Source organism: Naegleria lovaniensis, assembly GCF_003324165.1.
Source record: "Naegleria lovaniensis strain ATCC 30569 chromosome Unknown tig037, whole genome shotgun sequence".
Taxonomy (NCBI): Eukaryota; Heterolobosea; class Eutetramitea; order Acrasida; family Naegleriidae; genus Naegleria; species Naegleria lovaniensis.
In genome coordinates this window covers 404,003-429,755 of record NW_025407859.1, presented here as the reverse complement: position 1 = coordinate 429,755, position 25,753 = coordinate 404,003, and the positions used below count along the sequence as shown (strand labels likewise).

The following is a 25,753-nucleotide window of genomic DNA, read 5'->3' as shown; positions in this document are numbered from 1 at the left end:
TAATATTACTTGTTGTTTCTTTTAAAAAGTGTCCATATATTCTTCAATACATTGTTTCTTTTGTCCTCTCCGATTGGTTCAATATTATTCTCTTGTTCATCATCAAGAACGCATGGATGTGTTGGTTTTAATTTAATGAACCATCCACCTTGCACTGCTTCATCCTCAGTCTTTGCTCCCACGCTACATATCCAACCACAGTAGCCTCCACCTTGGAGCTTGATGACCTTGTCATCATTGGTCAATTGGGAACTTCCATTACTCATGTATCCATTATGGTGGAAGGAAGCATCAAAACTGAATGGAGTTCCTGTCAAATCACACAATGCATTGGCATCGTCCATGTGAGGAGCTTCACATCCAAAACAAGATGCATAAGGTATTTGTGTTTGATTGACAGTATGATGGGAGCAATGCCCAACTGATTTTGCAAATCTAAAATCCCCCGTATGGACATTTAAGGTTGAGGGATCTACTCGAATCTTGTACCATGTAGTATAGACATCTGTGTCGTTGGCAGACCATGGCTTTCTTGAAGGAATCTTGTACATGGAAATATTTCTATCAGGATGTGGCAAAGTCAGATAGAAATGATTGGGAGCACCTTGATAAAAAGTGAATGGGCCTAAGCCACAAACGTGAATTTCTTGTAAACGGTATGACACGCAAATTTCAAAGAAGCGTTTACATGTTAACATGAAATTTCTCCAAGAGTGATCATCATCCTCAATCATCATGAAAATTGACAATAATATTTCATCAGGTAATCTGTTGATGGATCCATACTTTTGAATGTACATCATGTAGTCAATCACGTCACTCATGGAGATTTGTTTTAATTCTGCTAATGAGATGGGTAACGCATTTGAATTGCCACAGGTACTGCTGCTCCCTACAATATAATCCTCACCTCTCTCCTCCATTTGTATTGCATGATTAATCACTTTTCGCGAAACAATATTATTGGAGAGCAATGCTTGTGCAAGCAGAGGTATGACTTGTTTCATTTTTATTGAGGAGGGTCAAGAAAAACTAAAAGGAGTCCAAATATTTGATGTTACTATCCTTTTATTATTATATGCCGATGATATTTTATTGATAGCTAATACTAAGATTGAAATGAATTCCTCTCTTAAAAGCCTCGGCCGAGAGTTAAAGAAAATAGGACTCGCTTTAGCTCCCAAGAAATGCAAGCTCTTAGCTATTACAGCTAAATCTAAACTATCTAAAGCCCTAGTCACTATTGGACAGGATACAATTGCCTCGTCTACTTCTATTGAATACCTTGGGGGTATATGTACCTTTAAGGATAATCTTTCTTGGTCCTCTGATAACCCAGTCAACAAAATCTCGAATCGACTTGCATCAGCTAAAACTTCTAATCTATATCTCAACAGTATCACCACTACAATTATGTCTAAAATTATATCATTGCCTAGATATGCCTGTAGCTTCAATGGAATCAGTAAGAATTCTCTAGACAAAGCAGATATTATGGTTGCTAATTTTATCAGAAAGGCTATTGGATTAGATTACACATTATCAAAATCAGTCGTTTTTAATTGCAAACAAATTGGGGGTCTTGGTATTACTCGCCCCTCTATTTTATTCTCTATTGAACCTATTTGCACAGCAGTTAGATTATTCAATTCCTCATCCTCCATCACCAAAAATATAGCTTTGGCTGCTTGGAAAGATACTACTTTTAACGAACCATTTTGGAACCACGTGAAAAATATTGCTGCTCAAAATAATTGGTCTCTCCAATACATTGATGAACGATATTCATTTGTCAATGAATACGAAACCCCTGTCGACCCTAGAACTGAATTGCTAAACAGTGATAGATCAACCATGAGCATTTCTGGCCTTGGAACCTTAGACCATAATAGAATCTGGCATCCATGTACCATCTCCTTTTGGAACAATTATTCACTCAAACCATTCCAGCAACGACTGTTATTTGCTCACCTGCACAAAGCAGAAATCCTTAGAAATTTCGGAAAAGATTACCCTAATTGCCACATTTGCAACACCAAAGCCAACTGGGAACATGTATTCACCTCATGCGCCATGTGTAGCCCAGAAATCAAATCATTATACACAAAATGGGACAATAGTTCCCTCAAATTCAACGCCCCGCTTGTCAGACTTCCCTCTAACCATTCTCTCTCTTGTATTCCAATGGAGTGGAATGGTAGTATCAAAGACGAATCTCTCCAACAACTAGACCTATCTCCCCCAGCCTTGACTGATTGGCTAAATGAAATATATCTCTCATTCGCTGCTTATGTTGGCAGTTGTTACAAAAACGCCACTTGGAACAGTTCTACTGTACTCAAGAAGGCTAGAGGATATATAATTAAACCCAAAACTGCAAAATTTGCAACTGCTTGGGAAACATGTAGCAATCAGCTTGGCGAACTCAACTCCGACAACATTTAAACCCCACACATACACACCCATTAGACACACTCTCGTCGGACAATTGAGTACCTATAATTTGTTTATTCTTCAATAAACCCATCCCTGTATTTTTATTGAGGAGGGTCAAATGGACAAAGTTCATCATGAAACTGTTCCAAATTGGGAACCATAAAGGATGACCTCTCAACTACTGGATTGAGTGTACGACTGGAGGACCAGTTGTGTCCAAGCTAGATGCCACATTTTGAACGACATGTTGGCATGCAGATATTCCTTCAGACAAGGACTTGCACGTGTTGAGGATGGTGTTCCACGTTTCATCGTTTTTCTTTGGTTGTGCTGCCATGACGGCTTTGGACTCCCTAGCTTTTTTGAAAAGCATCTTTTTCTTTTCATGAAGGTTTTTAAGTTGTGACAACTCCAAATCCTTTTCTTCCACAATTTTGGAGAGCCTGTCGTTTACGCAATTCAATCTTGCAATTTCAGATGAGCTTTGACTGACGCTTTCGAATGCAGTTCGAAGATGTGACAAGTCATTCTCAAGCCTGCTGTTTTCACTTTTAAGTTTCTCAATGGTTTCTGCCGCAGTAAGTTTCATTTCATCAAGAGAATGTTGAAGCTCTTTTTGCTTGTTTGATTCTTCTTTTAACTTTCGTTCGTAATCCTTTTCGATCATGGACAACTTTTGTTCCAATACTCCATTACTTGACTCAATATCCTTTATGAGATCTAGACTGAATTTTTCTGATTCATTTGACCGTTTCAGCTCATGAATCATTCTTTCTATTTCTAAGGAATGTGTCGAGTTTTTCTCCTCAATTTCCTCCTTCAATCGTTTGACTTGTTCAAGTAAAATATTAATTTTCAGGTCACTCTTTTGAAGTAGATTTTCATATCTTTCCAACTCGGCATCGTATTCTTCCTCCAACTCTTCGCTTCGTTTTTGATATTTTGCATAACTCTCACTCAGTACTTGCAAATCATGACAAGTTTCTAAATATTTTCGTTTATAATAGGTGGCTTCATCTTCTTTGGAAGGAAAATTCGTTTTAGCATTACCTGGTGTTTGAAAATTGCTCTCACTTTCTCTGTTGTTTGAAGGAGTAGTCACCACCGTTTCTGTAATGTTCGAAATTGTCCCCGTTAAGGGACTTGTTGAGCGTCTTCTTCTTCTTCTGTTCCTTTTTGTTTCACCGATATTCATCAAGCTTTGTTCCTCATCTTCTTCGTCCTTTGATTCAGCATAGGCCAATCTTGCATTTGAACGGTTTAATTCATCCATCAGATCCTCTTTCGAGAGGTTGAACCCTTCCACTTGATCCTCTTCTGGTGGACTGTTAATGTCAATAATTTCATCTTCCTCGTCTGACTCGATATTCTCTTCCAACTCTTCTTCGTCATCATCTTCTTCGTCGTCACCAGAAAGATTTCCCGAGTAACTACTTGCTTTTAAGGTTGGACTGGTGCCTCGAAATCCGTGTGAGGGAGGTGGAGATTTTGATTTTGAAGGAACCACTCGCTGTTGAGTCGAATGATCGATCAATATATTCAATTCCTCCTCATCATCGTTCAACATGTTCATACCACTCACATCTTCATCTTCTGTTGAAACATCCGAAACAACTGGTTGATATCGAGGAGAAAGGTGGTGTGGAGTCAGATGATGTATGATGTTATTTACAAGAGCACGGGAAGGAGATGCCAGTCGTTCCGAGCCATGATGCAATAAATTATCAATATTGAGGTGCATGTTAGGAGGATGATATTGAGCTCTAGGAGATAGTTGTAGTAATTTAGAGGGTGAGGCTGAAGCTGTAAGAGGAGAGGTGATAAGTGTGGGAATTAAGGGATTGAGAGGTTTTGGGGTCGTTGATGATAACGATGGCGTATCTCTATGAATACCATTGTTGAGATCCTTGCTGCTCTCACTCGCTTGTGCAAGAGTTGATTCTTGAAGAGGAGTTGTTGCAACGTTGGATGAAGTCTCTTCCATGCTTATTTGTTGTTGAGGAGAGTTGTGATGATCTTCGGAAGAAGGAGGTGATGCAATATTGATGGAGTCCATGTCATCATGGAAATGATTCATTATCACCTCCCCAGTTTCCGAAGATTCTTCATCACTGGAAGATAAATCTTCTTCATAATCCATGTTGTGGTTGTTCGTGATCATCCTGGGAGCTGCTAGTATTCTACCTGTTTGAAAATAACGATGATCTTGTGCTACTCGGATTGATACAATCTCATAAAGTTTGTTGTTTCAAGCGATGGCTTTTTTATGATTTGAGGAAATTCGTAAACGTTGGTTGATGGAGATACGATTCATCGCCTTTGAATCAAATCCAAACTGCAACAGCTGTTATGCTGTTGAACTTGTATGCGAAATTAGCTCATCAAAAAGTTTACATAAAAACAAAACACATTCTTAATACAATTATCAAAATTATTTAATGTTCTTATTTACATTGTTTTCTAGCGATTATTATAGAAACTTAGAATTAGCAGAAAAAGTTAAGTTGTTCATCTTCTTCATTCACAAGAGGCATATCAAACATTTGAATGGAATCAATGATTTCAGCCATTTCCTGATGTTGCATGGACATGATATCTTCATCAGTAGATAAATGAACAAAGTTTTGTTGTACAGGATTCATCATTGGATGGTTTTGATAAACGTTAGAGGTATACTGTGGTTGCTGATGCATGTTTGAAGTGGCAAACTCCTCACAAAAGATTTCATCTAGCGTTCGTTTTAAGGCTCTGTTGTCACCTCCATAATTAGAATGAGAAGTGGATTGGGATGGAGCTTGATAATATTGAATTGGTTGGTATGAAGACTGTTGCGTTTGGAATGTGGATTGTCTTCCGTATTGCTTTTGGAAATCCATCTCAAGAATGTGATTCTTCATCAAATTGCCAACATTGCTGTTTCCAGTATTTGTTGTTGAGGTGTGATTGTTCCAAGATGTGTTATCAATGGTATAGGTTGGTGGTGGATTATTCATCATGTTTGCCATCATGGATGCCAATGTATTGCTTGATTGTTGGTTTGAGGAAAGCGTTGTATTCGAGTAGCTAGTTTGTGGAAGTCTTTGTGAAGTATGGTTTGCAAATTCCATGCCAAGTGGAACTGTTCCTTGAGACAGAACGCTGTTTCGTGTAGTGTTGTTACTATTATTGATTGGTCTCTGTGCGTTGAAAGGATTGCAGTTGGTGGACGAGACATGTGGTTGGTGATATTGTTGTTGTTGTTGAGGTTGTTGGAATTGATGAAGAGAGGTTGTCTTGTGATACATATTGTTGTTGTTGGCAGCCAAGGATGACGACGAGACTCCAACAAAAGTACTTGGTGCTCCTCCAACCGTCGAGATTTGCTTCTCTTCCTTAACACTTCCTTCTAGTTGAGTCTTTCTCAGTTTGGTCTTGTTAGCATCGTTTTGGATGGCGTTACTGCTGCTTCTCACTCTTCGCTTCTTGTTGGTTGGTGAGGATGGTTCTTGTGGAACAGGTCTTGAAGTTGGTTTGTTGTTGGCAGATGTGACGCTCGAGGTGTTTGTTGTTGCTGTGACAGTTGCAGAGGAGGCATCAAATGATTGAACACGGTCAATAATTTGATCGATCAAGTCATTATCCATGGACTTTCTGAACATGTAGGCATTCTCAATACCGTACTTGTTGTTTCCTTTACCTAACGAATTTCTCTTGGCCTTAATCATGAGATAGTAATGCTCTTCTGTCTTGGCAGCATCATTATCAGTCACTACGAATGGTATCACAAAGAGTTTCACTGTTCCATTACAACCTTTGCCATGACTCTTCACTCTGAATGCCACCTTAGGTGGTTGATTTGAGTTCAAGGTTGTGGTTGTGGTTGCTACTGAACATGTCTTGGAATTATTTCGTGTACCATTACACGATACAACTGAGACCTTATCATTCTTTTTAACTGAACTGAATGTTATTGGAAGAATCTTCTTGATCAAGTGACTTGCACAAACAACAGTGGAGGAAAGACCTTCTTCAGCCAAGTACACACTCACTGACTTTTCTGTTTGAATGTCAAGCGAAGTATGTTCTGTACTCTTTCCTAACAATGAAATCTCTACAGAGTTGTTGTTAATGTCTGTTCTCTTCTTGGTATAAAGTTGGAATGGTGACAAAATTTTAGTGAGCTGGATGGATGGAGTTTGAGAGTTGTTAGTGCTTGAATCGTCAGAGTTATTGTTACTCGATGATCCATTGAGCATGTCTCTGAGGAAGAGTTCTTGTCTTTGAGTAGTCATGGTGGTGTTCATGGTAATTGTGGTTGGGTTATGGTTGTATTGCATAAAGATGGATGAGGGAGGTGATGAATGATTTGGTTGATCTTGTCAACAAGAGTTAATACAGGTTGGAGAATGATTACAGAGCTAGAGAGAATGTCTAGAGAGAGGTAATTGGAGATATCAATGCTCAACGACAAGTATCGCTATTTCTTTGAGAAAAAGTACAAAATGCAAAACAAAGTCGTTGTAGAAATAAATGATGATTCGCCACAGATTTGTCACTCACTCTCAGTTATCAAGCTGTGTAATTGTTAATGGTGACTGATGAATGTAATATTTTGAGAGGTAATGAAGTGATCCACAAAGTGTTATTACTCTCAAAAGTGAGGGGTTATTGAAAAGGTTGTCTGACAGGGCGGGAACAAGCACAACGTAATTACGATAGTTGAGTGAATGAGTGGTTGCGCCTCTAGAGGATTGAGTTTTACAACTGACAATTGAAATATTATGTCAGTTAGAGCGGTTATCAGATAGAACCGTTAGAGAAGGATGATCAAAGTGATGCAAAGTGTTGTTACTAGTATTTTCGAACGTTCCGTAAAGACTGGACGAATGGCCTGGATGAATTCTTTACGCTGGTGATGATGATGCTACAAGAGACGCGATTCAGAGAGTATGTACAATAAATAGAAATGATAAATATCTCTCTCGAAAAGTAAAAGTCTAGTTTGGCTAAATTACAATGGTTGGATAATCAACCGATGATGATAATGAAATAGAGATAAAGAGAGCGGAATCAGTAAAATCTTCAGTGAGAGAATTATGTGCGGACAAGGAACTACCAAGTAAAAACAATGAAACAAAATGCTTTCGACAATGATGAGAACAATGCTATTACTAATGATGATAAATTGCACACAACCGCTATTGTTGTTGTCCTTGTGTGTTAAACTCCTCAATCCAAACCTCGTCAAAGAATATTTTTTAAAAATTTGATTGTGTGATAAAGACAACCTAGGAGCAGAAGGAAGCAGGTATACCGCATGAGTAATCAGAAAATAAGTGCGGTCAAAAATAAGACGTTTATCTACCATCGAAAAATACCGTCGATTAAAATACTGCTGGACGAATACGGATGGAGAATATCCCTGGTTAAAATACTGATGGATATTAACCATGGCATCAAGGACGACATAATACAACAGGGCAATTACATGTGCATAATACTGGTCATCAAAATACCGTCGGAAAAGTAAATGAGGAAAATACTGACCGACGAATATATGACATATTTTACTGCTCGACCAATACTGTCGGATGAAATACCACTGGCAAGATATGGACGGAAAATAATATTGACAAAATAATGATTGAAATTAATTATGATAACAACGACGGACAATACCTTCGGATTGGTTCGGATGAAAGTACCACGAATTATTTTCATCGATACTTTGTTGAATAAGACTTGTTGATTTTTGAAATATTTAGAAAATTAATATTTATTTACAAAAATTATAACAAAATGCAAATTGATTCAATTGCCACTTTAACCCAGATGGCAATGAATAGCAAATACAGCTACATTTAGACTTGACTTTGCTGATATCTATTGCTGATAGCATTAGTTGTGGAATGCATTTGAGGTGATACATATAGGAAACATCTCTAAATGGAAAAAATCAATTAAGGCTTTGTGAAATGCATCCACAGTATTAGGATATTTTAAAAAAGGATTATCTATGATATGCAGAGCAGGTAATTCTCGCAATTTTTGCGTTATTTTCGCTTTAGATAATTTCAAATCTTTGAATTGCATTTCTTCCCATATTAAGGGTTTAAAACCCTTGTCCTTTGTTCTGTCATTTGATCTTAAATCGATGCTATTAATAACAGTGTTTGCTTCAAATATATTTCTTTTCTCGAAATGCGTGACATACTTTGGATCTTCTATCGTAGACGCTCCAAATAAACAATCTGGTGTTTTATGTTGATTATCATAAATTCCTTCACAACGGCTACATTCTTCTTTCATGAGTTGCAAGGAATACATCTTCTCGACTGTGTCCCATAAAAACTCTGCAACAACAATCTGAAATTTTCTAGACTCACCTGTAGAGGGATCTTCTATTTCAATTATCTCCCCATCAAGGTGATTAATTTCTTTCATCAAATGGCTTGTCATTGTCCAAAAATCGCAGTGAGTTTTTGAGAACCCAAGTAAGCTTATAGATTCAAGTTTTCTCATGTAGTCGCTATTGAAATTCAACAAACTTGAATACACTCCACATGTTGATGTTGACTTTGTTCTGAATTTACAAAATCGTCCACATATATCAGCATCACAAGAGGGAATATATCACTTTGACACTTCTCCAAAATTTTGTTGAATATTTTAGATTGAAATGGTTGCTTGGTTGCAAACTGTTGTTGATGCTTTTCTCGGTTAAGACATAATTGGTTGACCAAATACGGATCCATTAACATGTTTCGAATAGTATCTTGTACAGAGTAAAGGATGAAATTATCATTGAACTGCATGGGTTTTTGGGGGTTCAAATTATTTCCTCTTGCTTTCAAGGTATCATAGCTCACAAATAATTTCATCAACTCAGGACGGTCTTTAAATGTTGATTTCAGCATTTGAATCATGAAATTATTTAGAAATTCCAAAGTGATTGATTAACATAAAACAACATAATTCTTCAAAACTTTCAAAAGGGTGATCTTTAGGGAAGTGAAATTCTTGTTCATGCTCGCACGAGTGATTTGATACATATGGCATAGATTGTTTTAGTTTCTCAAAAAATTCAAATATTGGAAATGGTGTTTGTACTAAATTCTGCACGTCAGCAGTGAGAGCTTCTAAGTTCATCAATAAACCACCAATATCACAGCCTTCCTCCATAACAACCACTCCTGTCGTTTTCTTGTTGTTTTTTTCGTCATCCAATTTATCCTCATGTTTGCGTTTTTTTAAAAACGAACACAAATGACCACAATGATTTTTGATGATATGAGAATAATAATGATCAAACTCTGTCGTTTGTTCGGAGCAACACTTGAAAACGGGGTTCTGAGCTTCATCTTTGTTTGAACATCTTTTCATGTGTTTTAAAAAATTGGATGCATGAGAGTCGGAGAAGCAATCTTTGCAAAAAGGGCAAGTGAAGTAAGTTGTGCCGCATGAAAAACAAGTGCATTTGATAGAGGGATTCAAGATTTTACACTTTGCCGAATTATGGATATACAATTCCAAATCATGTACATTGCACTTGTGACACATTCTTAAGGAAACCACGTCAAAGATTTTGGATTCGGCCTTGTTCTGAAGCATGATATTTTTTTTTGTAAAGAAAACGCTTCCTGTGCGCGCTCGATCTGAACTCGCTTACAAAAACTTCTCTCCAATAGTTTCAAAGTTGACCCGTTTAAATATTTTCAAAAATCAAAACAAAAAAAAACCAATCATAATGCCAACTGACACTGTAAGGGGTATCAAGAAGAAACGTAATCGAAAAAACATTTCTTATATAGCTCCATCATTGAATATAACACTTTTTCAAGAAAGCAAGCAATTCTTAACTCAGAACAACGCAAGGTTTGTTTCATGTCAATATTTCTTGGTGATCATTTCTTTCCATGAAGCATCAAACAATGTTGTAAATTGAAATTTCATTCATTTCTCTCCCAAGTAAGTTGTAATGTTCCTATAAATTTTAATTCTTCAGATCTGTTCTAATCCCCAAACACAAGAGCAAAAGCTTCAACTTTCAGACAGTGGTTACTCATGTTAAAACATTTTGTTCAAGTCTTCCAAACTATAGTATTCTTTCAGATTGTGATAAATCCCAGGTAGATGAAATAGTAAGTTGTGTTTGTTATTTGTTTGACTAAATTTCACAACAATCGTTTTTAGTTGATAAAGATATGCAGGAAACATATAAGTCAAATATTTGTGAACGCAAAAAAGAAGGCGAAACTTCGTAGAAGATCTGGAGTCTCAAAAAGCAAAAATTCAGACAACCTTTTTGACTTTGAAAACGACGAAGATGTATATGACATCAATTCTGAGGAATATAAATTGTATCAAGAGCATTTACGTAAATCATCATCAGCGAAAATGAGACGCTCAAAACCTGTCAACCCTGCCAACGTTGTTGAGTTGTAAATTATGATGCCAATAAAATTTAAAATGCATTTGCAATAACAATTTTAAATCAAATATTGAACCAAAAAAATTTCAAATTGAATTAAAATAAAATAAGAATATTTCCATCATTATTATCGATAGTAACAGCCACAGGTGTTGTGATAGGTTATTTCAACAGTATTTCCGTCGTTATTTCGTTCATTAAACCTCCATTATTAGAATATTTAACATGATGCTTCTTCCGGCTGTATTTTGTGTCTTGGTGGATTCTTTTCATCAGTAACTCCCGACAGTATTTTTTATCTCGAGTTTTACCGTCGGCTGTACCTACGGAAACAAGCTTGAATCACCTTCGAAATAACAGACCGCAATAAGGAGACACTACTTATGCACAATATGCATTCAATAAGCTTCATTTACTACCGACGATAACTATGTAAAATACAGACGCGATTCTCTGCTCCTAGGAAGAAGGCACAACTCGGGGTGAATCTTGCTCTTTTTTGCTGGTCCCACAAAGGCAGTTGAAACTGTTCTGGGAAGGGCTTGTCCCGTTAAAACGGAGTTTGTTTCTGAAAGAGTGGATGGCAAGATGTGTTGACGTGTTGACCACAAGATTGTCGTCTTTAGAGTTCAGTGTTTGTAACAAGGGTGTTGCCTATCAAGTTCAACGTGTTGAATTGTTGTTGTTTGTATTGATGTTTTTTTGAACTTGTGAAAGTGCTGCGCTTAAAACTTTACAGATTCAGCACAACGTTCGTGGTGTTGTCAAGTGCTGTTGTTTGAAGGCTGAGTGCAAAGACAAACGACATGATGTGTCGTCAAAATTGGATAATTTCCTCACCTTAGATGAAGGATACTTTCATTCCTCTCAAGAAGTGTCAAAACAATGCTTGATGTGCTTGAGGTAAAAAGCAACGTCATTTCAAATTAGCGTCAAATTTTCACTTATTTCACACACATTGTAGAATGATGGCTATTTTGCAACCATTGTTGAGGGGTGAAGGGACAGGTGTTGACAGCGTGGATGTAACGCAACATCGAACCTCATATAAGAATAAATATCGAATGCATATATTATTGAGTTAACAGTTGAAATATTCGTATATATCAAGTGGAAATGTATTCATATGTTCCATTTAACATTGAATATCTCTCTGATAGGAATGGTTATTTTCAAGCACTTTTTAGACTCTAGGTTAATTTTCATCCATTTTCGTTTAGATTAAGCCGTTCATCAATTATAAACATCAATTAACGATAAGTAGTCAACAGACGAGAACACTTATTGTTGACTTGTCACTCGCTTGATGACAATCATTGAGGAATTTGCACCAAATAGATACAATGTCATCCTGTCAAATTGATAGAGTGTTATAGAAAGCACCACAGCTATTGTTGTGGTGGAGTCCAAATAATTTTGTTCTCCCGAATGGAGAAACCTTTCTTTGCCAACAACTCTTCATTGTCCAAAAAGGTAGAAATGTCGAATATTCTGTTTTTAGCGACCTCATTCTTGAATTCCTTAATGGAAATGCTAATTTCAGTGTCGTTTTCCTCGTCTTCATCGAACATTGTAGAAATTTTAGCTTTGACCATCTCATTGAGAATGTGTAACAATAATTGATGGTCATCTGTTGGAGACTGGAGATATCTTTTGAATTTTCGTTTCAAAGAGCCAGCGACAGAGTATTTTTGAGTTGAAATAAAACTTTCCAACATGACAGAGATGGCTGTGTTGACGTCGCTATCAGTGACAGAGGACCTCAAATGCATCTTGGCACTTGCTTCAGCCATTCTAATAATGGACTCCAAATGTCTTGCTGTGATGGTTAAACCACTTCCTTCTTCAGAACGAGTTCTCAACTCTGAATAAAATTGAGTAATTTTCTCATGGTTGGCAAGAGCAAGAGAAGGACGTAGTCTCTTTGCAACAATGATGTATTTCTTTAGCATTTCTTGAGGTATTGGATCTCTATTTTGGAGATATGCTTCATCATCCTTCTTTCCATCTCTTTCATCAAGAAGTTCTCGTATGGCAGCTTGTTGCTCTTGAGTTTTTCTAATAGCAGCTTGTACGGGATGGTTTTTGAAGTGACTATTCACAACAAACAGTGCCAAGTTTTCGTCAATTTTTTCGTCAACTATATCTCTTACAATGAAAAGAATGTCAAATCGAGAGAGAATAGGTTCTGATAGTTCAACATTCTGATGGAATGTTTTGGATGTATCATATCTCCCTTTGATAGGATTGGCTGCAGCAATGACAGCACATCGAGCCTGAAGTGTAGTGACAATACCTGCCTTTGAAATTGAGATACTCTGTTGTTCCATGGCTTCATGGATAGAGGTTCTATCTTGGTCATTCATTTTGTCGAACTCATCAATCATACAAACTCCTTCATCGGCCAGCACTAAAGCACCTCCTTCGAGAGTCCATTCACCAGTAATTGCATCCTTCTTGACAGCAGCTGTTAAACCTACTGCTGAAGAACCTTTACCTGTTGTATAAACTGCTCGAGTGGCTGTTTTTTCAATATATTTCAAAAATTGAGATTTGGCTTTTCCTGGATCTCCTAGAATAAGTACATTGATGTCACCTCTTGTAGTGTGTTCTGCTGAAACTCTTCGAACTCCTCCAAATAAACTCAAAGCAATACCTCTTTTGATATCTTCATGGCCAAAAATTGAGGGAGCAATGGATTTCACAAGTTTCTCGAAAATGTAAGGATTTCTGGCCAATTCTTGCAGTTTTCGTTCATCTTCTTTAGTGATGGCCTCATTTCTCTTGTCAAATAATTTCTCAACGTAATTCGCTTCAATTATTGTCGCAAAGACTGGAAATCCTTGTTTAACATTGAGGAAAGCATCATAATTTTGTTTAAAAACTCCTACTACAATGACTTCTTCTCCAGGTCTTGCACAATCAATTAAATCGTTTGTTAAAATTACATCTTTGGATCGAGGAATTCTTCCTGCGGGGACAGTACCTGGTGGCTCTTGAATGGTAATCTTTTGATAATTGGAGTAGAGCGTCTTGGCTTCATTAATGACAAAACAATTCTTTCCTGCACAGCCAGGGCAGCTGGATGGCTTTGCAACTTCGGAGGCACTTCGAACAGTCACAGGATTCAATCGTTCACCACACTTGACACAATCATAGGATACAAGTTTTAGCTGAGGGAACATGGCAGTTCTTCTTGTGATCACTCCTCGAACAGCGATCAATTGGTTCAAAGTAGAATGTCTGAGGTCTCGAATGGATTCAACAGCTGGCAGATTCTTGATACGAACATGAATTATTTCGTCCTTGTCAAGAGTAAAACCAGCATAATTTGGGAAATATCGATTGACAATTTGTCTGAGAGCTTCTTCCATAATTTCAATGATTGCATCAGGTTCCTCTGTAAGGAATATTAACAGAAATGGCTCTACTGAAAGGTCAGAAAAGTTGACAACAAGAGACTTCTTGTTATTGGCCACCACATTTTTGATGGCTTCCATATAGACATCCTTTTTTTGTTCCGTGAAAAACTTCTTGAATGCTTTCACGATTCGATCTCGCTTTTTGCTGATGGTCAGCTGTTCTCGAAGATTGTTCAATAAATCTTCGAACCGACCATCATTTTCATCTTCATCATCGTCATTGAAGGCATCATTATTTTCTTCGTCATTGTTTTCGTCGTCATTGAACAAGGTGTGAAAGACGGCATTATCAGCGGCACTCCAACTTTTTCTTTCATTTCTCTGGAGTGCCTGTTCCACTTCGTTTTCCGTTTCCTCCTCCGCTTCTCGGTTTTGCATTTGCTCTTCAGCTCTCATTCTTTCATGATAACTCATGGGCTGATATTCTTCGTTATCAATGTATTGTTCATCATAAAAATCCTCTTCATGGGGTTCGGCTCGATAATCTTCTTCTAAAACATCATCGGCAAATAAATCTTCTCCTTCATCGTTCTCATCTTCGTCATCGAACGGAATTTCATCTTCAAACATGTCTTCTTCTTGTGTTTCTCGTGTGTTGTCATCAAAACCGTTGTTTGACATTTTTTATTTTTTTGAATTTCAACAAATAGCGTTGGCGGAATGTGAAGTGGCGGGAGTGAATTTCATCTTTCCACTCAATTTTTCTTTGCAATTTATTAATGAAGGGCTTTTTTTGATCTTTCAAATAATCTCACTTGAGTATTTGAGAGAAGACATGTGGTCTGTCTGGTCTCAATGACATTTTGATTACAATCTCATCGCTTAAAAAATGAATCTTCATGTGTGGTCGTTAGTAGCACCAACCACTTCAAGGATCATGTGCCGCAAGCAACAACAACCACTCGGTGCAATCATGATGGTGGCGCTCTTGGCTGTTGTGATGATCATGTCATCATCATGTGCCGCTGAGTCGCTTGTTCACGCTCCAACGAATCATCACATTACTATTCAACAAGTTGCATTTCAATTAACGGAGAGTGGTTTTTCAATGAGATTCAAAGCCTTGGATCGATCAAGCCAACAAGTGCATGAAGGAACGGCGATTCGATATAAAAATGAAAAAACAGAATCGTTGAATGTGATTTTGGAGAGCGGAATTTTGGGAATGATGACATTCTTTGATTCGAGAAGTTTACATGCTTTTATGAAACCTGTTCAAGAGGGTGGTGTGGAAATTTCACAACATATAGACAAGTCCAATGGTGTCACTCAATGTATTCACATCAATTATGACGCTCCTTGGAATGCTTTTGATAATGGAATGGGATTGAGCAAAATGTTGAACAAGGTTACTTTCAAAGCAGTTCCTCCAAAGAGTGTCACATTTGATAAGGAAGTGAACACTCATTGTGTCAACAACAAGCTTGACATGTATTCATTTTCGTTTATGGATGAAAGTATGGTGTTATGTGCCAATGGAACCACTCCAGTTTTTATCATTTCCAAGTCATTGGTTGTTTCTATTAGTGAATTCACACTCACTGAAGAGAAGACTGGTTTTTCTGCTCAACCAACATTACACGAAAAGCTGTTCTTGGATCAAATGGATCACCTTGTTTCAAATTGTACCTATTACGACAGAAAATATCTTGCTGAATATTTTGGTAAGAAAAATATTCACGCCAAGCAAGATACCACTGCAAGGGATATTCTTGAGAAATATCTCACAAAATATAGAGTGAGCGCAAAATATGGACTTCCGTTACCAATCATTGAAGAAAAGGCCTCGTATCGTTTGTCATTGGACTCTTCTCAAAGAAGGAGCTCCTCAAACGAAGGCTCATTATGGTTCCTTAATGAACAAGAATCTTGTAGCAGCGGTCACATGAGAGATGAAAAATCATGCGTCTCATATCTCACAAGAAAGTCCTCCGGAGCTGCTCAAAGCAAGCCAACATGTATTTTCCTTCATGGTGCAGGTACGTGTGGCCTTGTTGAATAATTATTTTCATAATTAACTTTCATTCAATATGGAACACCCATTCAATGAACAATAATATTGATTTTACCATTTCAATGAATAGGTGGACAAGAGGATTTACCTCCACAAAAAGATTTTAAGGAATATTGGGGCAACGTTTTGGCTTACACAGATCATTGTGGAGATGTGTGGTTTGGAAGACGTGATACTAAGGTGAGTAACTAGTATGATCGTGCAATGGTGTGAAATGACACTTGCATCAACATCATGGATCTAACAACATGTAGAACAGAGGATGGGATGATGAATCTTTGCAAGATTATTATTGCTCTACTGCATTGTTAGGTAGCGGAAATTCAACCAAGATTCAAAATACTCTTCTCTATACTCACTCAATGGGTAATTTAATCATTGCAGCTGCATTCATGAAAGGAAAATGCTCTATTGATATGTCAACTTCTCAATGGTTTACAATGGGAGCTCCATTTAATGGTTCAGTAGTTTCAAGAACATTACAAAACATCTGTCACGATTATTATTACAACAATTTCCCATTGAATTTGAAGGCTCTCTATGGATTTATTGCAACAGTTGGTGGGTATTGTGTGAAAGGAACACCCAATGCCTATCAAAGCTATATTTCAGTTGAAGAAGGTTATTGTTCACCACAAGGAGTTTGTATTCATGACTTGTATGAACATACTGATCCGTATGACACGGGAAGACTTTGTGGAGATGATCCTATTGGATTGTTGACACATTATAGTATTGCCTTGGAAATTGTACATTGGGTTGCAGATTATGGAACTACTTCCGGTAGGTATTAATGAAATGTTCAGAACAAAATACTAACATTTGGTGTTAAATGAATCGTTTATTCATGAACTTGTCTTTTTTTGAAACTCTCATTATTGAACAGATGGATTTGTGACATTTAAGAGCTGTCAAATGGACGAGGAAAAGAAATTTTCAGATAATGGTCCATCTACGGATTGGTACAAGGCAATGGTCAACCATGCTGATGAAACTTGTAGAAATGGAGATGGATGGTGGGGCTCCGATAGAAAACCATGCTCTTTCTATAAAAAACAATAAATTATTTTTTGCCTCATCATTCAAAGTTTAAGGCGTTGTTCATCATGAAAGAAGAAATAAAAAATGCCCAGAAGGATCATCAAAAGAAAATCCTATTCAACTTGCTTCGAAGCTTCGGAACAGGCACAAGTTTCTGCTAGTGGGAGTTGCAATAAAGAAGAAAATCTACAACATGTAAATGATAATAACGGTGATATAATTTTTGATTTAGTGATGACTGAAAATGATTCCGGCAATATCGGAAGTGATGATCGTCATGGTTCAACAACAGAACATGATAACGAACAGCAATTATTACTACCAACAGCTCTACCAGAAACACACAAAAATTTAAAGAAGAAGCGAAGGTTCCATAAAGCTTCTTCTTCTTCTGCAGAGTCTTCACAATGCTCTTCTAAAACAAGCCCAGAGGACAAGGAAACAGAAAAAATAACATTCACTGCTTGTGAAACAGAACAAATACCACTCCCAATAGTAGAAAAAATTCCAGAAGTTCAAGATCAATTACCATCTCATGATATACAACATGCTCAAGATGAAAACGAAACTAGGGATCAAAATCATGAACAAATATCACTCCCATTAGTAGAAATAACGCCAGAAATTCCATTCGTACCATTAACATTGAATGAATTTTCTAATCAACACAATGAAATGACAAATCAAGAGCAAGCACAACCTGTAACAGAAAGTTCACCATCAAAAAAGAGCAAGAAAATTTATACAAATGAAAGTTCAAAAGAGAATACAGCAGTCAACACTACTAAGAAAGCGTCGAGACCAAGGAAAAAGAAGAGCTCTTCAACTAACGTTGCTGACACGTTAATAATAGACAAAGATAATAAGGTATCCATTGGAGGGGACCTTTACTTAGTTAGGAAAGTGTCTAATTTACATGTTGTGGATTTGAGCAAATATTTGTCGTCGCTCTATTCCAAGAAGGATCTACCAGGACCGCTTCAAGAACTATTGGACAATAATAGATATTTGTTAACTGATGAAAAAGTGAAATTGAACCAAAAAATGTATATTACGTGTACCATGAACGCTATACAAGAAACAACCAAGAAGAAAGTATTACTAGTTCTAAAGGGAGCTGAACATATTGGAGGCAGTACCATACAATGTCACATCTGTAGAGCTCAGGATGGAGCCAAATTGATCTGTGACAACTCTACTCTCTTCAACATACTTCACTTTGTGCAAAAATATAATGTCGGTAAGGAAGAGGTCAACATGAACTTTTCATTTCCTGCCTTGCCCTGTGCAATAAGCATGTGTAAGGATTGTATTGAGACCCACGATCATGGAGATTTCGAATACTATGCAACGAATGGTCATTTTATTTGTCCTCATTGCCGATCATGTTGCGTTAACCACAAATGTTACACGAGACGTAATTATCCAAACGGAGGAATAGTGAAATACAATGGACGAAATGCAGAGGAAGTTTTTGTGAGCTTGGCTGCAAACATTAAATATGAAGCAAAACACAAAACCACAGAAACGCCTCTCACTGAAAAGAAGGAGAGCCCAAAAGAAAAGTCAGAAGATGGAATTGTTGTATCAAGTGAGGAGAATCAATCGGTAATGGCCATTGCCGAACCAACCGCAAAGCAGTTAGCCACATCATCCAGAAATCTGTTGAGAAACGAGACCCCTAAAACAAAAACCACCAAGAAATGCAGTGATTCTCCTAAATCTACAATTAGTGTTGTTGACAATTCAACTTCAGTGAATAACGAGTGTGTTTCTTCCTCATTGCCATACACAAGACGCGGTTTTTGTGCAAACGAACTTAAAACAAGCTCTCCTTTCAATCACGAAGCAGCCCAACAAGATCCCACAACAACGCGAAAACTTAAGCTTTCCAAAGAGGTACTACAGCTGAAAACCGATGCAGTGGCCAACTATTTGATCCATTCCTTCTCGCGTCACTTTTCACACAGGCAGAAAGAAAACTCGGGGATGTGAACTGCCAAGCAAAACGTTCACATCACATTAAAAGAAAGTCTAGAAAAAAGACCGAAAAATTCACAACAAAAAAACGAATCGATCCTATTCGAGACCATCATCACAGGGTACCAGGCTCATCTTTTGTGTGTCACAACAACCATTCGTTCCAGCAACACCTCGTGAATCATTCGTGCTACCATCCCAATACCCCTTTTCATCACATTTGTACACTGCGTACCTTTCCGACTGTGATTTCACACATTGTCAACAAGCGCAAATTCTCTCTCTTTCAAGTAGATACATACACACAACATGGTCTTTGAAACACAAGGGTCTGAAATTCTCTTCATTGTACTATGGTTTGTTCAATTCTTTCTCATGCTTGCATGTTCCATAGTGCTCATTCTTTTCCGAAACAAGACACAATCCATTCGAGCCCGAGCTCCAGTGCTCTCCGTGTTATCTTCCATCGGAGCAGGAATTTATTTAGCAGCGTATACACTCTCTTACAGTGTTCCTGGAACACCATGTCAAATGATTGTCTTGTTGGCAAATGTGAGTTTTTATGTCATGTTTGCACCTTTACTATTGAGAGCTTGGAGAATTTACTTTATCTACCATTGGAATTTCAAGTGAGTATTATTATGTGTGTATTTGTTGATATTAACTCTATATGTGTCTTTTATCATTCGAAATGGAATGGTTCACCATATTTCCTGAATGTTCATCTTCGAAACTCAAAACCAATTTTATAAAAGACTCATGAAAAAGCAAAAGGAACAAGATGAAGCCTCTCAACAACGAAAGAAGGAACGTGCTGCCAGCAGAAAGAATAAGACCAACATTGTTGCTACCACCAATGTCGCTCTCGACAGTAACACAACTGTTGTGGATGAATCGACCAATTTGTCAGCAAGTGCCACTGGCACATCGAGTCAAGCACCCATCTCACCTCGAGGTTCTGAAAAACAATTCAAATCAACAACTTCGACACTACAACAACAATCAACGAATAGAAATTGGCGTAATGACATTTCTGATTTACACACACAAAATGATCAAATGTCTGTCATTGATGTCGAAGATGTTCCAACCTTATTGGATGCTACTGAAGTTTCTGAAATGATGAGAAAGAGAAGAGCAGAACAAACAAGTACTGTCAACAAGAGAAGAGCTGAAGAATCGAATCTAGTCAAATTCTTTGTGGTCATGCTCGTGGTTGTCATTGTTGTAATGTTACCTGTGAGTTTGACATATCCTAAATTGTGTCCTCATGATTTCTTGTGTCAAATCAATGAGAGAGAGACAAATAGTCCATTCATGAGTTACATCTTGTATCCAAGATTGGTAGTTCCATTACTCTTCCTTGTGGATATCATGTTGTTAATTGAGGTGGTCATGTTGAAAGATGTCAATGATTCATATTCCCTCAATACTGAAATTCGAGTGACCACAGTCATTGTGTTAATTGGATCCATTGCATATGCCACAGTTTCATTCACGAACTTGTCCTTTGCTTTTATTGTGTTGACTCAAATTTGGGTTCAAGCTGTGCACGCTACTTGCTCCTATTTCCCTGTCCTCTTACTGATTTATACTTCAATGAAACGAAATACTGACAACTCGGATGAATTGGCCAGAATGGAAGTACCAAATAATATTGACAAAATTCTGGAAAATGACGTGACCAGAGAATTATTCAAGAGACATTTATTGAATGCATTGTGTGGTGAAACCATGTTGTTTTATGAAGAAGTTGTGGCCTATAAGAAATGTACTGCAATGGATCGATCTCAAAAGGCTCCAAATATTATTGAAAACTATATCAAGGATGATGCATTGAATGAAATTAACATTGCTGGTAAAGTCAAGAAGAGAATTATTCAAAGATATAATCAAATTACCTATGAAGATGAAGTACCTGTTGATTTGTTTGACGTTGCTGTTGAAAAGATGAAATTGGTACTCCATGAAAATGGTACTTATCAGAGCTTTTTGGAGAGTCAACCATTCAAGAATTATGTTAAAAAGATTAAGACTGGTAACAAGCTGAAGGCCATTGAGGTTGCAGGAGGAATTTAATAAGATCACACCTCTCTCTCACAGTCGTTGTTGTTATTGTTGTTTTATTAACACAATAGTTTATTGTATTTTATTTTCACACATGCATATACATGAATGAACAGTGAGCATGATCTTTACCTTAATATCATTGATTTTTATTTACTTCGAGAGTAAACATTGTTCAAGTCATGATGAAGGAGTATATTATTTTGGAGGAGTCATGGATGTGTTTGGTAATTATAAGCTGTAACAAAGATGAGAGAATCCATGTCATTACGACCACGGTGTCCATACTACCAATTTCATGCCATGAATCCTTTGTTGTTCTCATGCACTTTCGTTATAGACGTTGAGTTTCAACACGCAAAGCATGACACAGTGTACGCTCATACCAATGTACTCATGGGATGACCTTCACAATTCCATTTCGGGCCTGTGACCTCTTGCTCCAGTTCAACCCTGATTCTTCTTCATGTGGTACCATTCAGAATGATGGAGAAAAATACCTTTTGTTGTTTCGAAAATGGGAAGGTAAAAATCCACGACCGGATTTGTCCACTTTTTACCCAATCCTCTCGAAATGCAAATCGGTCCCGCCACCAATCATTAAAGACAAGGGAGCTGGCGTTCCCAACTCCCAGAAATAGTGTTACAATAGCATTTGGAAAGCACTTTATTTTTTAGAATCCTAACCATTTTAAAAAAGGTCGAGCAGGCTGTCGAAGTTTTGTTCTGGTGTTTGCTGGAGGTTTTTTCAATAAAAATGTTAAAACATGAACGAAACGCCTTTGTCGGTCTGTTGAGACCGGAATATCATGTTGCCATCAAAACAATGCTATTCGCAGTCCATCAATATATTAATGTCGAACATTTAATAGAAGATATTATTGATCAATGTGGATTTCATCGCAAGGATTTTAATACCATCCATCGCCATCTCGAACTATATTTCTCATACCTCATCACACACAACAAACGAGTCCCATTTGTTCTATACTGTTGCAAATTCCAGGTTGACAATTCAACAAAGATTGCACAATATGTTACTGATTGCATTGACCCGGACGAGGATAGTGCTATCTATAACATTTACTCTGACCCAAAATTTCAAAATCAAAGACAAAATCAAGAGTTAACATCAGAATGGATCAACAAACTACATTTTCAAGGCTATTTGAAATTGAAAGAGTGTCATGACGAGCTGATGCGAATTCGTCAAAAACGTAAACACTCCAAAACAAGTACAGCTTGCGAAGACCCACCTCAAACCTCAACAACGTCACAACGTTATTCTAGTTCAACCATCATGAAATTACTCGAACCAGAAAAAAATGTCGGCGTTATTGAATTACATAAAATCCTGGATCATGGTTTTGCTGAAGACTACATCACGTTGTCATATTCAACAAAAGAACAAACAGCACCGTATTACATGCTGCAACAACTAATTAACAACAAATTTATTCCAACACACTCATCAATTGTAAATACCAAGTCCGACACCATCTCTCATAATTTTGTAGACCATGCTGATTTTAAATCACAAAATAACGATGATGATAGTTATTATTCGGAATGTGATATATTTGATGAGGATATTCAAGAATTGAAAAAATTGTTTTTTCAGGTGTTAGGTAGTCGCAAATTAGTACCTCGAACTTTCTTTTTCACATATCTTCGTGATGCTTTTTCACAATTAATTTGCAAAGACAGTAGAGGCCATAGATGGAGCCCATCTGTTCTTTGTTTTGCTCAAGATTTATTGGTTATCATGGGATACAATGCGTATGAAGCATTGGCGAGAGGGTTGAAACGAGGACAAGAATTTGAACCCTCTTCTGAAAGATGTAACTTAGTCCTACCTTGTTCATCCACACTCGACCATCATTTTCACACCGCATCATATGGAGAAGGGAATACTAAACTAGACAAAGATGACTTTGATAAGCTAGTAGAAAAAATGAAGGTTATTGAAAATCAAAATTTTGGTCTTGTTCAAATTGATGCAGTAGATGTAACACCGCATTTAGGAATCAATACCAAGCTTGGGCTTGTATACGGTGCCAATGAAGGTCCATTGAAGATTAGTGATTGTACTGCACTAGCTCAGAGTCCGAATTTTCCACCCAAGGGTTTTTTAGCTGAAAAAATTGTTCAAACTTTATATTGCAGTATTAACGGTGAAGTTCGAATTCCTGGAAACTTCAAAGTATGCACTACTGAAACTGAACAAACCATTAGAGACACGATTTCTGAATTTCGTGACACATATACTCGAAACATCGTCTGTACTGTGTCAGATGCAGGGTCTGCTAATTACAAATATTTCACATCGAGCCCAAATGAACTACATCATTTTTGCTACAGTCACCATTGCAAAAACATGAGGAATGCAATTAATGGGAGACCAAAATTATATCCGGTTGCCACTAAAGTAGGTGCTCCAAACCTTCAAATTGCACGCCATTCCTCTGCTTGTATTTCTTCCAACGACAACGGAAACGGTTGCCATTTGATGAAAATTGTTATTCAAAGAACACAAGCGACCAACATACCACTTTCCTTCATAGTGAATGACAAAGACACAATTTCATTTGAATGGAAAGAAAAAGAACCACGGAATTTTAACTCTGGAGGCATTTCTTTCTATCATAGCAGCAATGACAACGAATTAAGTGTTACGTTGTTGAGTGAAACCCTTCATACTAACATTGGTAAAGTGTGTGTGGCAAATTTTAGCAATCAAGACATAGCTGTCACCAAAATTTCTTGTTCTATTTTACAACGATTTGAATTGAACACACTCGATGAAATATATAGACAACAACCTTTAGAGTGGTGTAAAATAGTTAAACGGAGCTCGTTTATCAAATATGATGATCAATCTGAGGATGTATTACGTGATGTATGCAATTTACAGTTACTTGAAAAATTACGATTATTGAACGAGAGAACCAACTATCGATATTTAGGATTCTATAAGTACTTAAAAGCGATACATGATTTATTTCATGTTTACGATGACAAAAATCATGATGGAACATCTTCACACAATTTGCACGAAGTGTTGCAAGTTCTTAAGGAAAATTTGGACTATTTGAATGAGTGGGATACCGTTTTCCAAGACGTCATTATTTCCAATAAGAATAATAATTTTACATTATCCGGAACCCTCACAAAAAACATCATTATCCATAACATCAAAACAATTCAGAAATTGATCAGAATTATTCCACAAGATGCAGTTTTTGATTTGTCTTTATTGGGAACACGTTCTCTTGAAGGATTTTTCGGAGAGTCACGTGATTATTCAAAAAGAACCACAGTATTGGACTATCATAGAAGTTACTCAAACATGAAAATCAAATTAGTGAAAAAAGAATGTGTATATCTTTCATACAATAACGATAGAAAGAGGAAATATTGTGATGCCCCTAGTCAAATTAACCAACAAATTTTGATGAGAATGACTGAAAAACAATTTGTTGACTTTAATAATGAAAGAAAGCAAGCTAGAGAAAGCGTGACATCCATTTCTTATAGTTTTACAGATCAAGATTTAATTTGTGCGAAAGACTTACAATTGCGATGTTTACAACATCGTGTCAACTCCATCCGTCAATCATACCATCAGTCAAGACATGACTATAGGGCCGGATTTGCCACCGATTTCATGGAGACAAGCATTTCCAATTACTACAACATTTCACTTCCTGTTTTCCATATTGAAACAAGTGAAGTTTTGCCAAACTTAACAGAACGACTTACATTAACCGACGACATCAGTTTTACCATTATTCAAACACACGACTCATTAATTCATGCTCAAAATCATATTGCGGCATTTTTGCTTAAAAAGCCCGTAGAATTTGAAATTAAGACTAATCATATTTCTTTGAGCAATGCAACCGTAGAGGTTCGCAATTTCAATGAGAACAATGAAAATGCATCTCGACATTCTGAACCAATTAACTCATTTAAAATATTTGTGGCACCAAATCAGACGGATCCATTCAAATTTAAATTAATTGGACAATTTTCATCAACAACCAGCACCAAGCTTTATCAAAAACAAATTGCTGTGATTGTTGGAAATTATCAGTTGTTGTCACCTCCTTTTTACGTATTTGCAAAGAAAACAAAAAACCTCGTTTCGTATTCCCAGCTGAGCCAGGTGGTGGCTTCGTCTCAAGACATGCAAATCGGTCCCGCCACCAATCATTAAAGACAAGGGAGGGCACACGTCGTCTCGGTTGATAAGGTGCCAGTTGGGTACCACGTACGGACGAAAAACCAACACAAAAAATCACATCAAGCGCCAATCCTCATCTCGCGTCGACATTGTCATAATATTGGTGGTGTCATTTCAAGTGTGGACGACAAGACCAC

General features: G+C 37.2%; 11 protein-coding genes across 11 annotated transcripts; 6 read left to right on the top strand and 5 right to left on the bottom strand.

Annotated features, from left to right (window-relative positions):
• Positions 1-5: 5 nt before the first annotated feature.
• C9374_009219 (uncharacterized protein) lies at positions 6-1,007 on the bottom strand (the record flags this gene model as incomplete). The annotated part of the gene is made up of 1 exon (XM_044699382.1): positions 6-1,007. One exon carries the CDS (start codon positions 1,005-1,007, stop codon positions 6-8), a length of 1,002 nt encoding a protein of 333 aa, XP_044544965.1.
• Positions 1,008-1,119: 112 nt separating this feature from the next.
• Positions 1,120-2,445, top strand: C9374_009218 (uncharacterized protein; the record flags this gene model as incomplete). The annotated part of the gene is made up of 1 exon (XM_044699381.1): positions 1,120-2,445. The coding sequence occupies one exon, from the start codon at positions 1,120-1,122 to the stop codon at positions 2,443-2,445; it is 1,326 nt and encodes a 441-aa protein (XP_044544964.1).
• A 169-nt stretch (positions 2,446-2,614) lies between these two features.
• On the bottom strand, positions 2,615-4,576 carry C9374_009217 (uncharacterized protein; the record flags this gene model as incomplete). Its single annotated transcript, XM_044699380.1, has 1 exon — positions 2,615-4,576. One exon carries the CDS (start codon positions 4,574-4,576, stop codon positions 2,615-2,617), a length of 1,962 nt encoding a protein of 653 aa, XP_044544963.1.
• A 346-nt stretch (positions 4,577-4,922) lies between these two features.
• Positions 4,923-6,752, bottom strand: C9374_009216 (uncharacterized protein; the record flags this gene model as incomplete). The annotated part of the gene is made up of 1 exon (XM_044699379.1): positions 4,923-6,752. One exon carries the CDS (start codon positions 6,750-6,752, stop codon positions 4,923-4,925), a length of 1,830 nt encoding a protein of 609 aa, XP_044544962.1.
• A 1,561-nt stretch (positions 6,753-8,313) lies between these two features.
• Positions 8,314-8,874, bottom strand: C9374_009215 (uncharacterized protein; the record flags this gene model as incomplete). The annotated part of the gene is made up of 1 exon (XM_044699378.1): positions 8,314-8,874. One exon carries the CDS (start codon positions 8,872-8,874, stop codon positions 8,314-8,316), a length of 561 nt encoding a protein of 186 aa, XP_044544961.1.
• A 1,288-nt stretch (positions 8,875-10,162) lies between these two features.
• On the top strand, positions 10,163-10,860 carry C9374_009214 (uncharacterized protein; the record flags this gene model as incomplete). The annotated part of the gene is made up of 4 exons (XM_044699377.1): positions 10,163-10,290; positions 10,338-10,383; positions 10,446-10,556; positions 10,609-10,860. 4 exons carry the CDS (start codon positions 10,163-10,165, stop codon positions 10,858-10,860), a joined length of 537 nt encoding a protein of 178 aa, XP_044544960.1.
• A 1,374-nt stretch (positions 10,861-12,234) lies between these two features.
• C9374_009213 (uncharacterized protein) lies at positions 12,235-14,889 on the bottom strand (the record flags this gene model as incomplete). The annotated part of the gene is made up of 1 exon (XM_044699376.1): positions 12,235-14,889. One exon carries the CDS (start codon positions 14,887-14,889, stop codon positions 12,235-12,237), a length of 2,655 nt encoding a protein of 884 aa, XP_044544959.1.
• A 208-nt stretch (positions 14,890-15,097) lies between these two features.
• On the top strand, positions 15,098-17,344 carry C9374_009212 (uncharacterized protein; the record flags this gene model as incomplete). The annotated part of the gene is made up of 4 exons (XM_044699375.1): positions 15,098-16,247; positions 16,353-16,462; positions 16,537-17,065; positions 17,169-17,344. The coding sequence occupies 4 exons, from the start codon at positions 15,098-15,100 to the stop codon at positions 17,342-17,344; spliced, it is 1,965 nt and encodes a 654-aa protein (XP_044544958.1).
• Positions 17,345-17,407: 63 nt separating this feature from the next.
• On the top strand, positions 17,408-19,318 carry C9374_009211 (uncharacterized protein; the record flags this gene model as incomplete). Its single annotated transcript, XM_044699374.1, has 1 exon — positions 17,408-19,318. One exon carries the CDS (start codon positions 17,408-17,410, stop codon positions 19,316-19,318), a length of 1,911 nt encoding a protein of 636 aa, XP_044544957.1.
• A 294-nt stretch (positions 19,319-19,612) lies between these two features.
• On the top strand, positions 19,613-21,382 carry C9374_009210 (uncharacterized protein; the record flags this gene model as incomplete). The annotated part of the gene is made up of 2 exons (XM_044699373.1): positions 19,613-19,932; positions 20,059-21,382. 2 exons carry the CDS (start codon positions 19,613-19,615, stop codon positions 21,380-21,382), a joined length of 1,644 nt encoding a protein of 547 aa, XP_044544956.1.
• A 745-nt stretch (positions 21,383-22,127) lies between these two features.
• On the top strand, positions 22,128-25,589 carry C9374_009209 (uncharacterized protein; the record flags this gene model as incomplete). The annotated part of the gene is made up of 1 exon (XM_044699371.1): positions 22,128-25,589. One exon carries the CDS (start codon positions 22,128-22,130, stop codon positions 25,587-25,589), a length of 3,462 nt encoding a protein of 1,153 aa, XP_044544955.1.
• Positions 25,590-25,753: the final 164 nt, after the last annotated feature.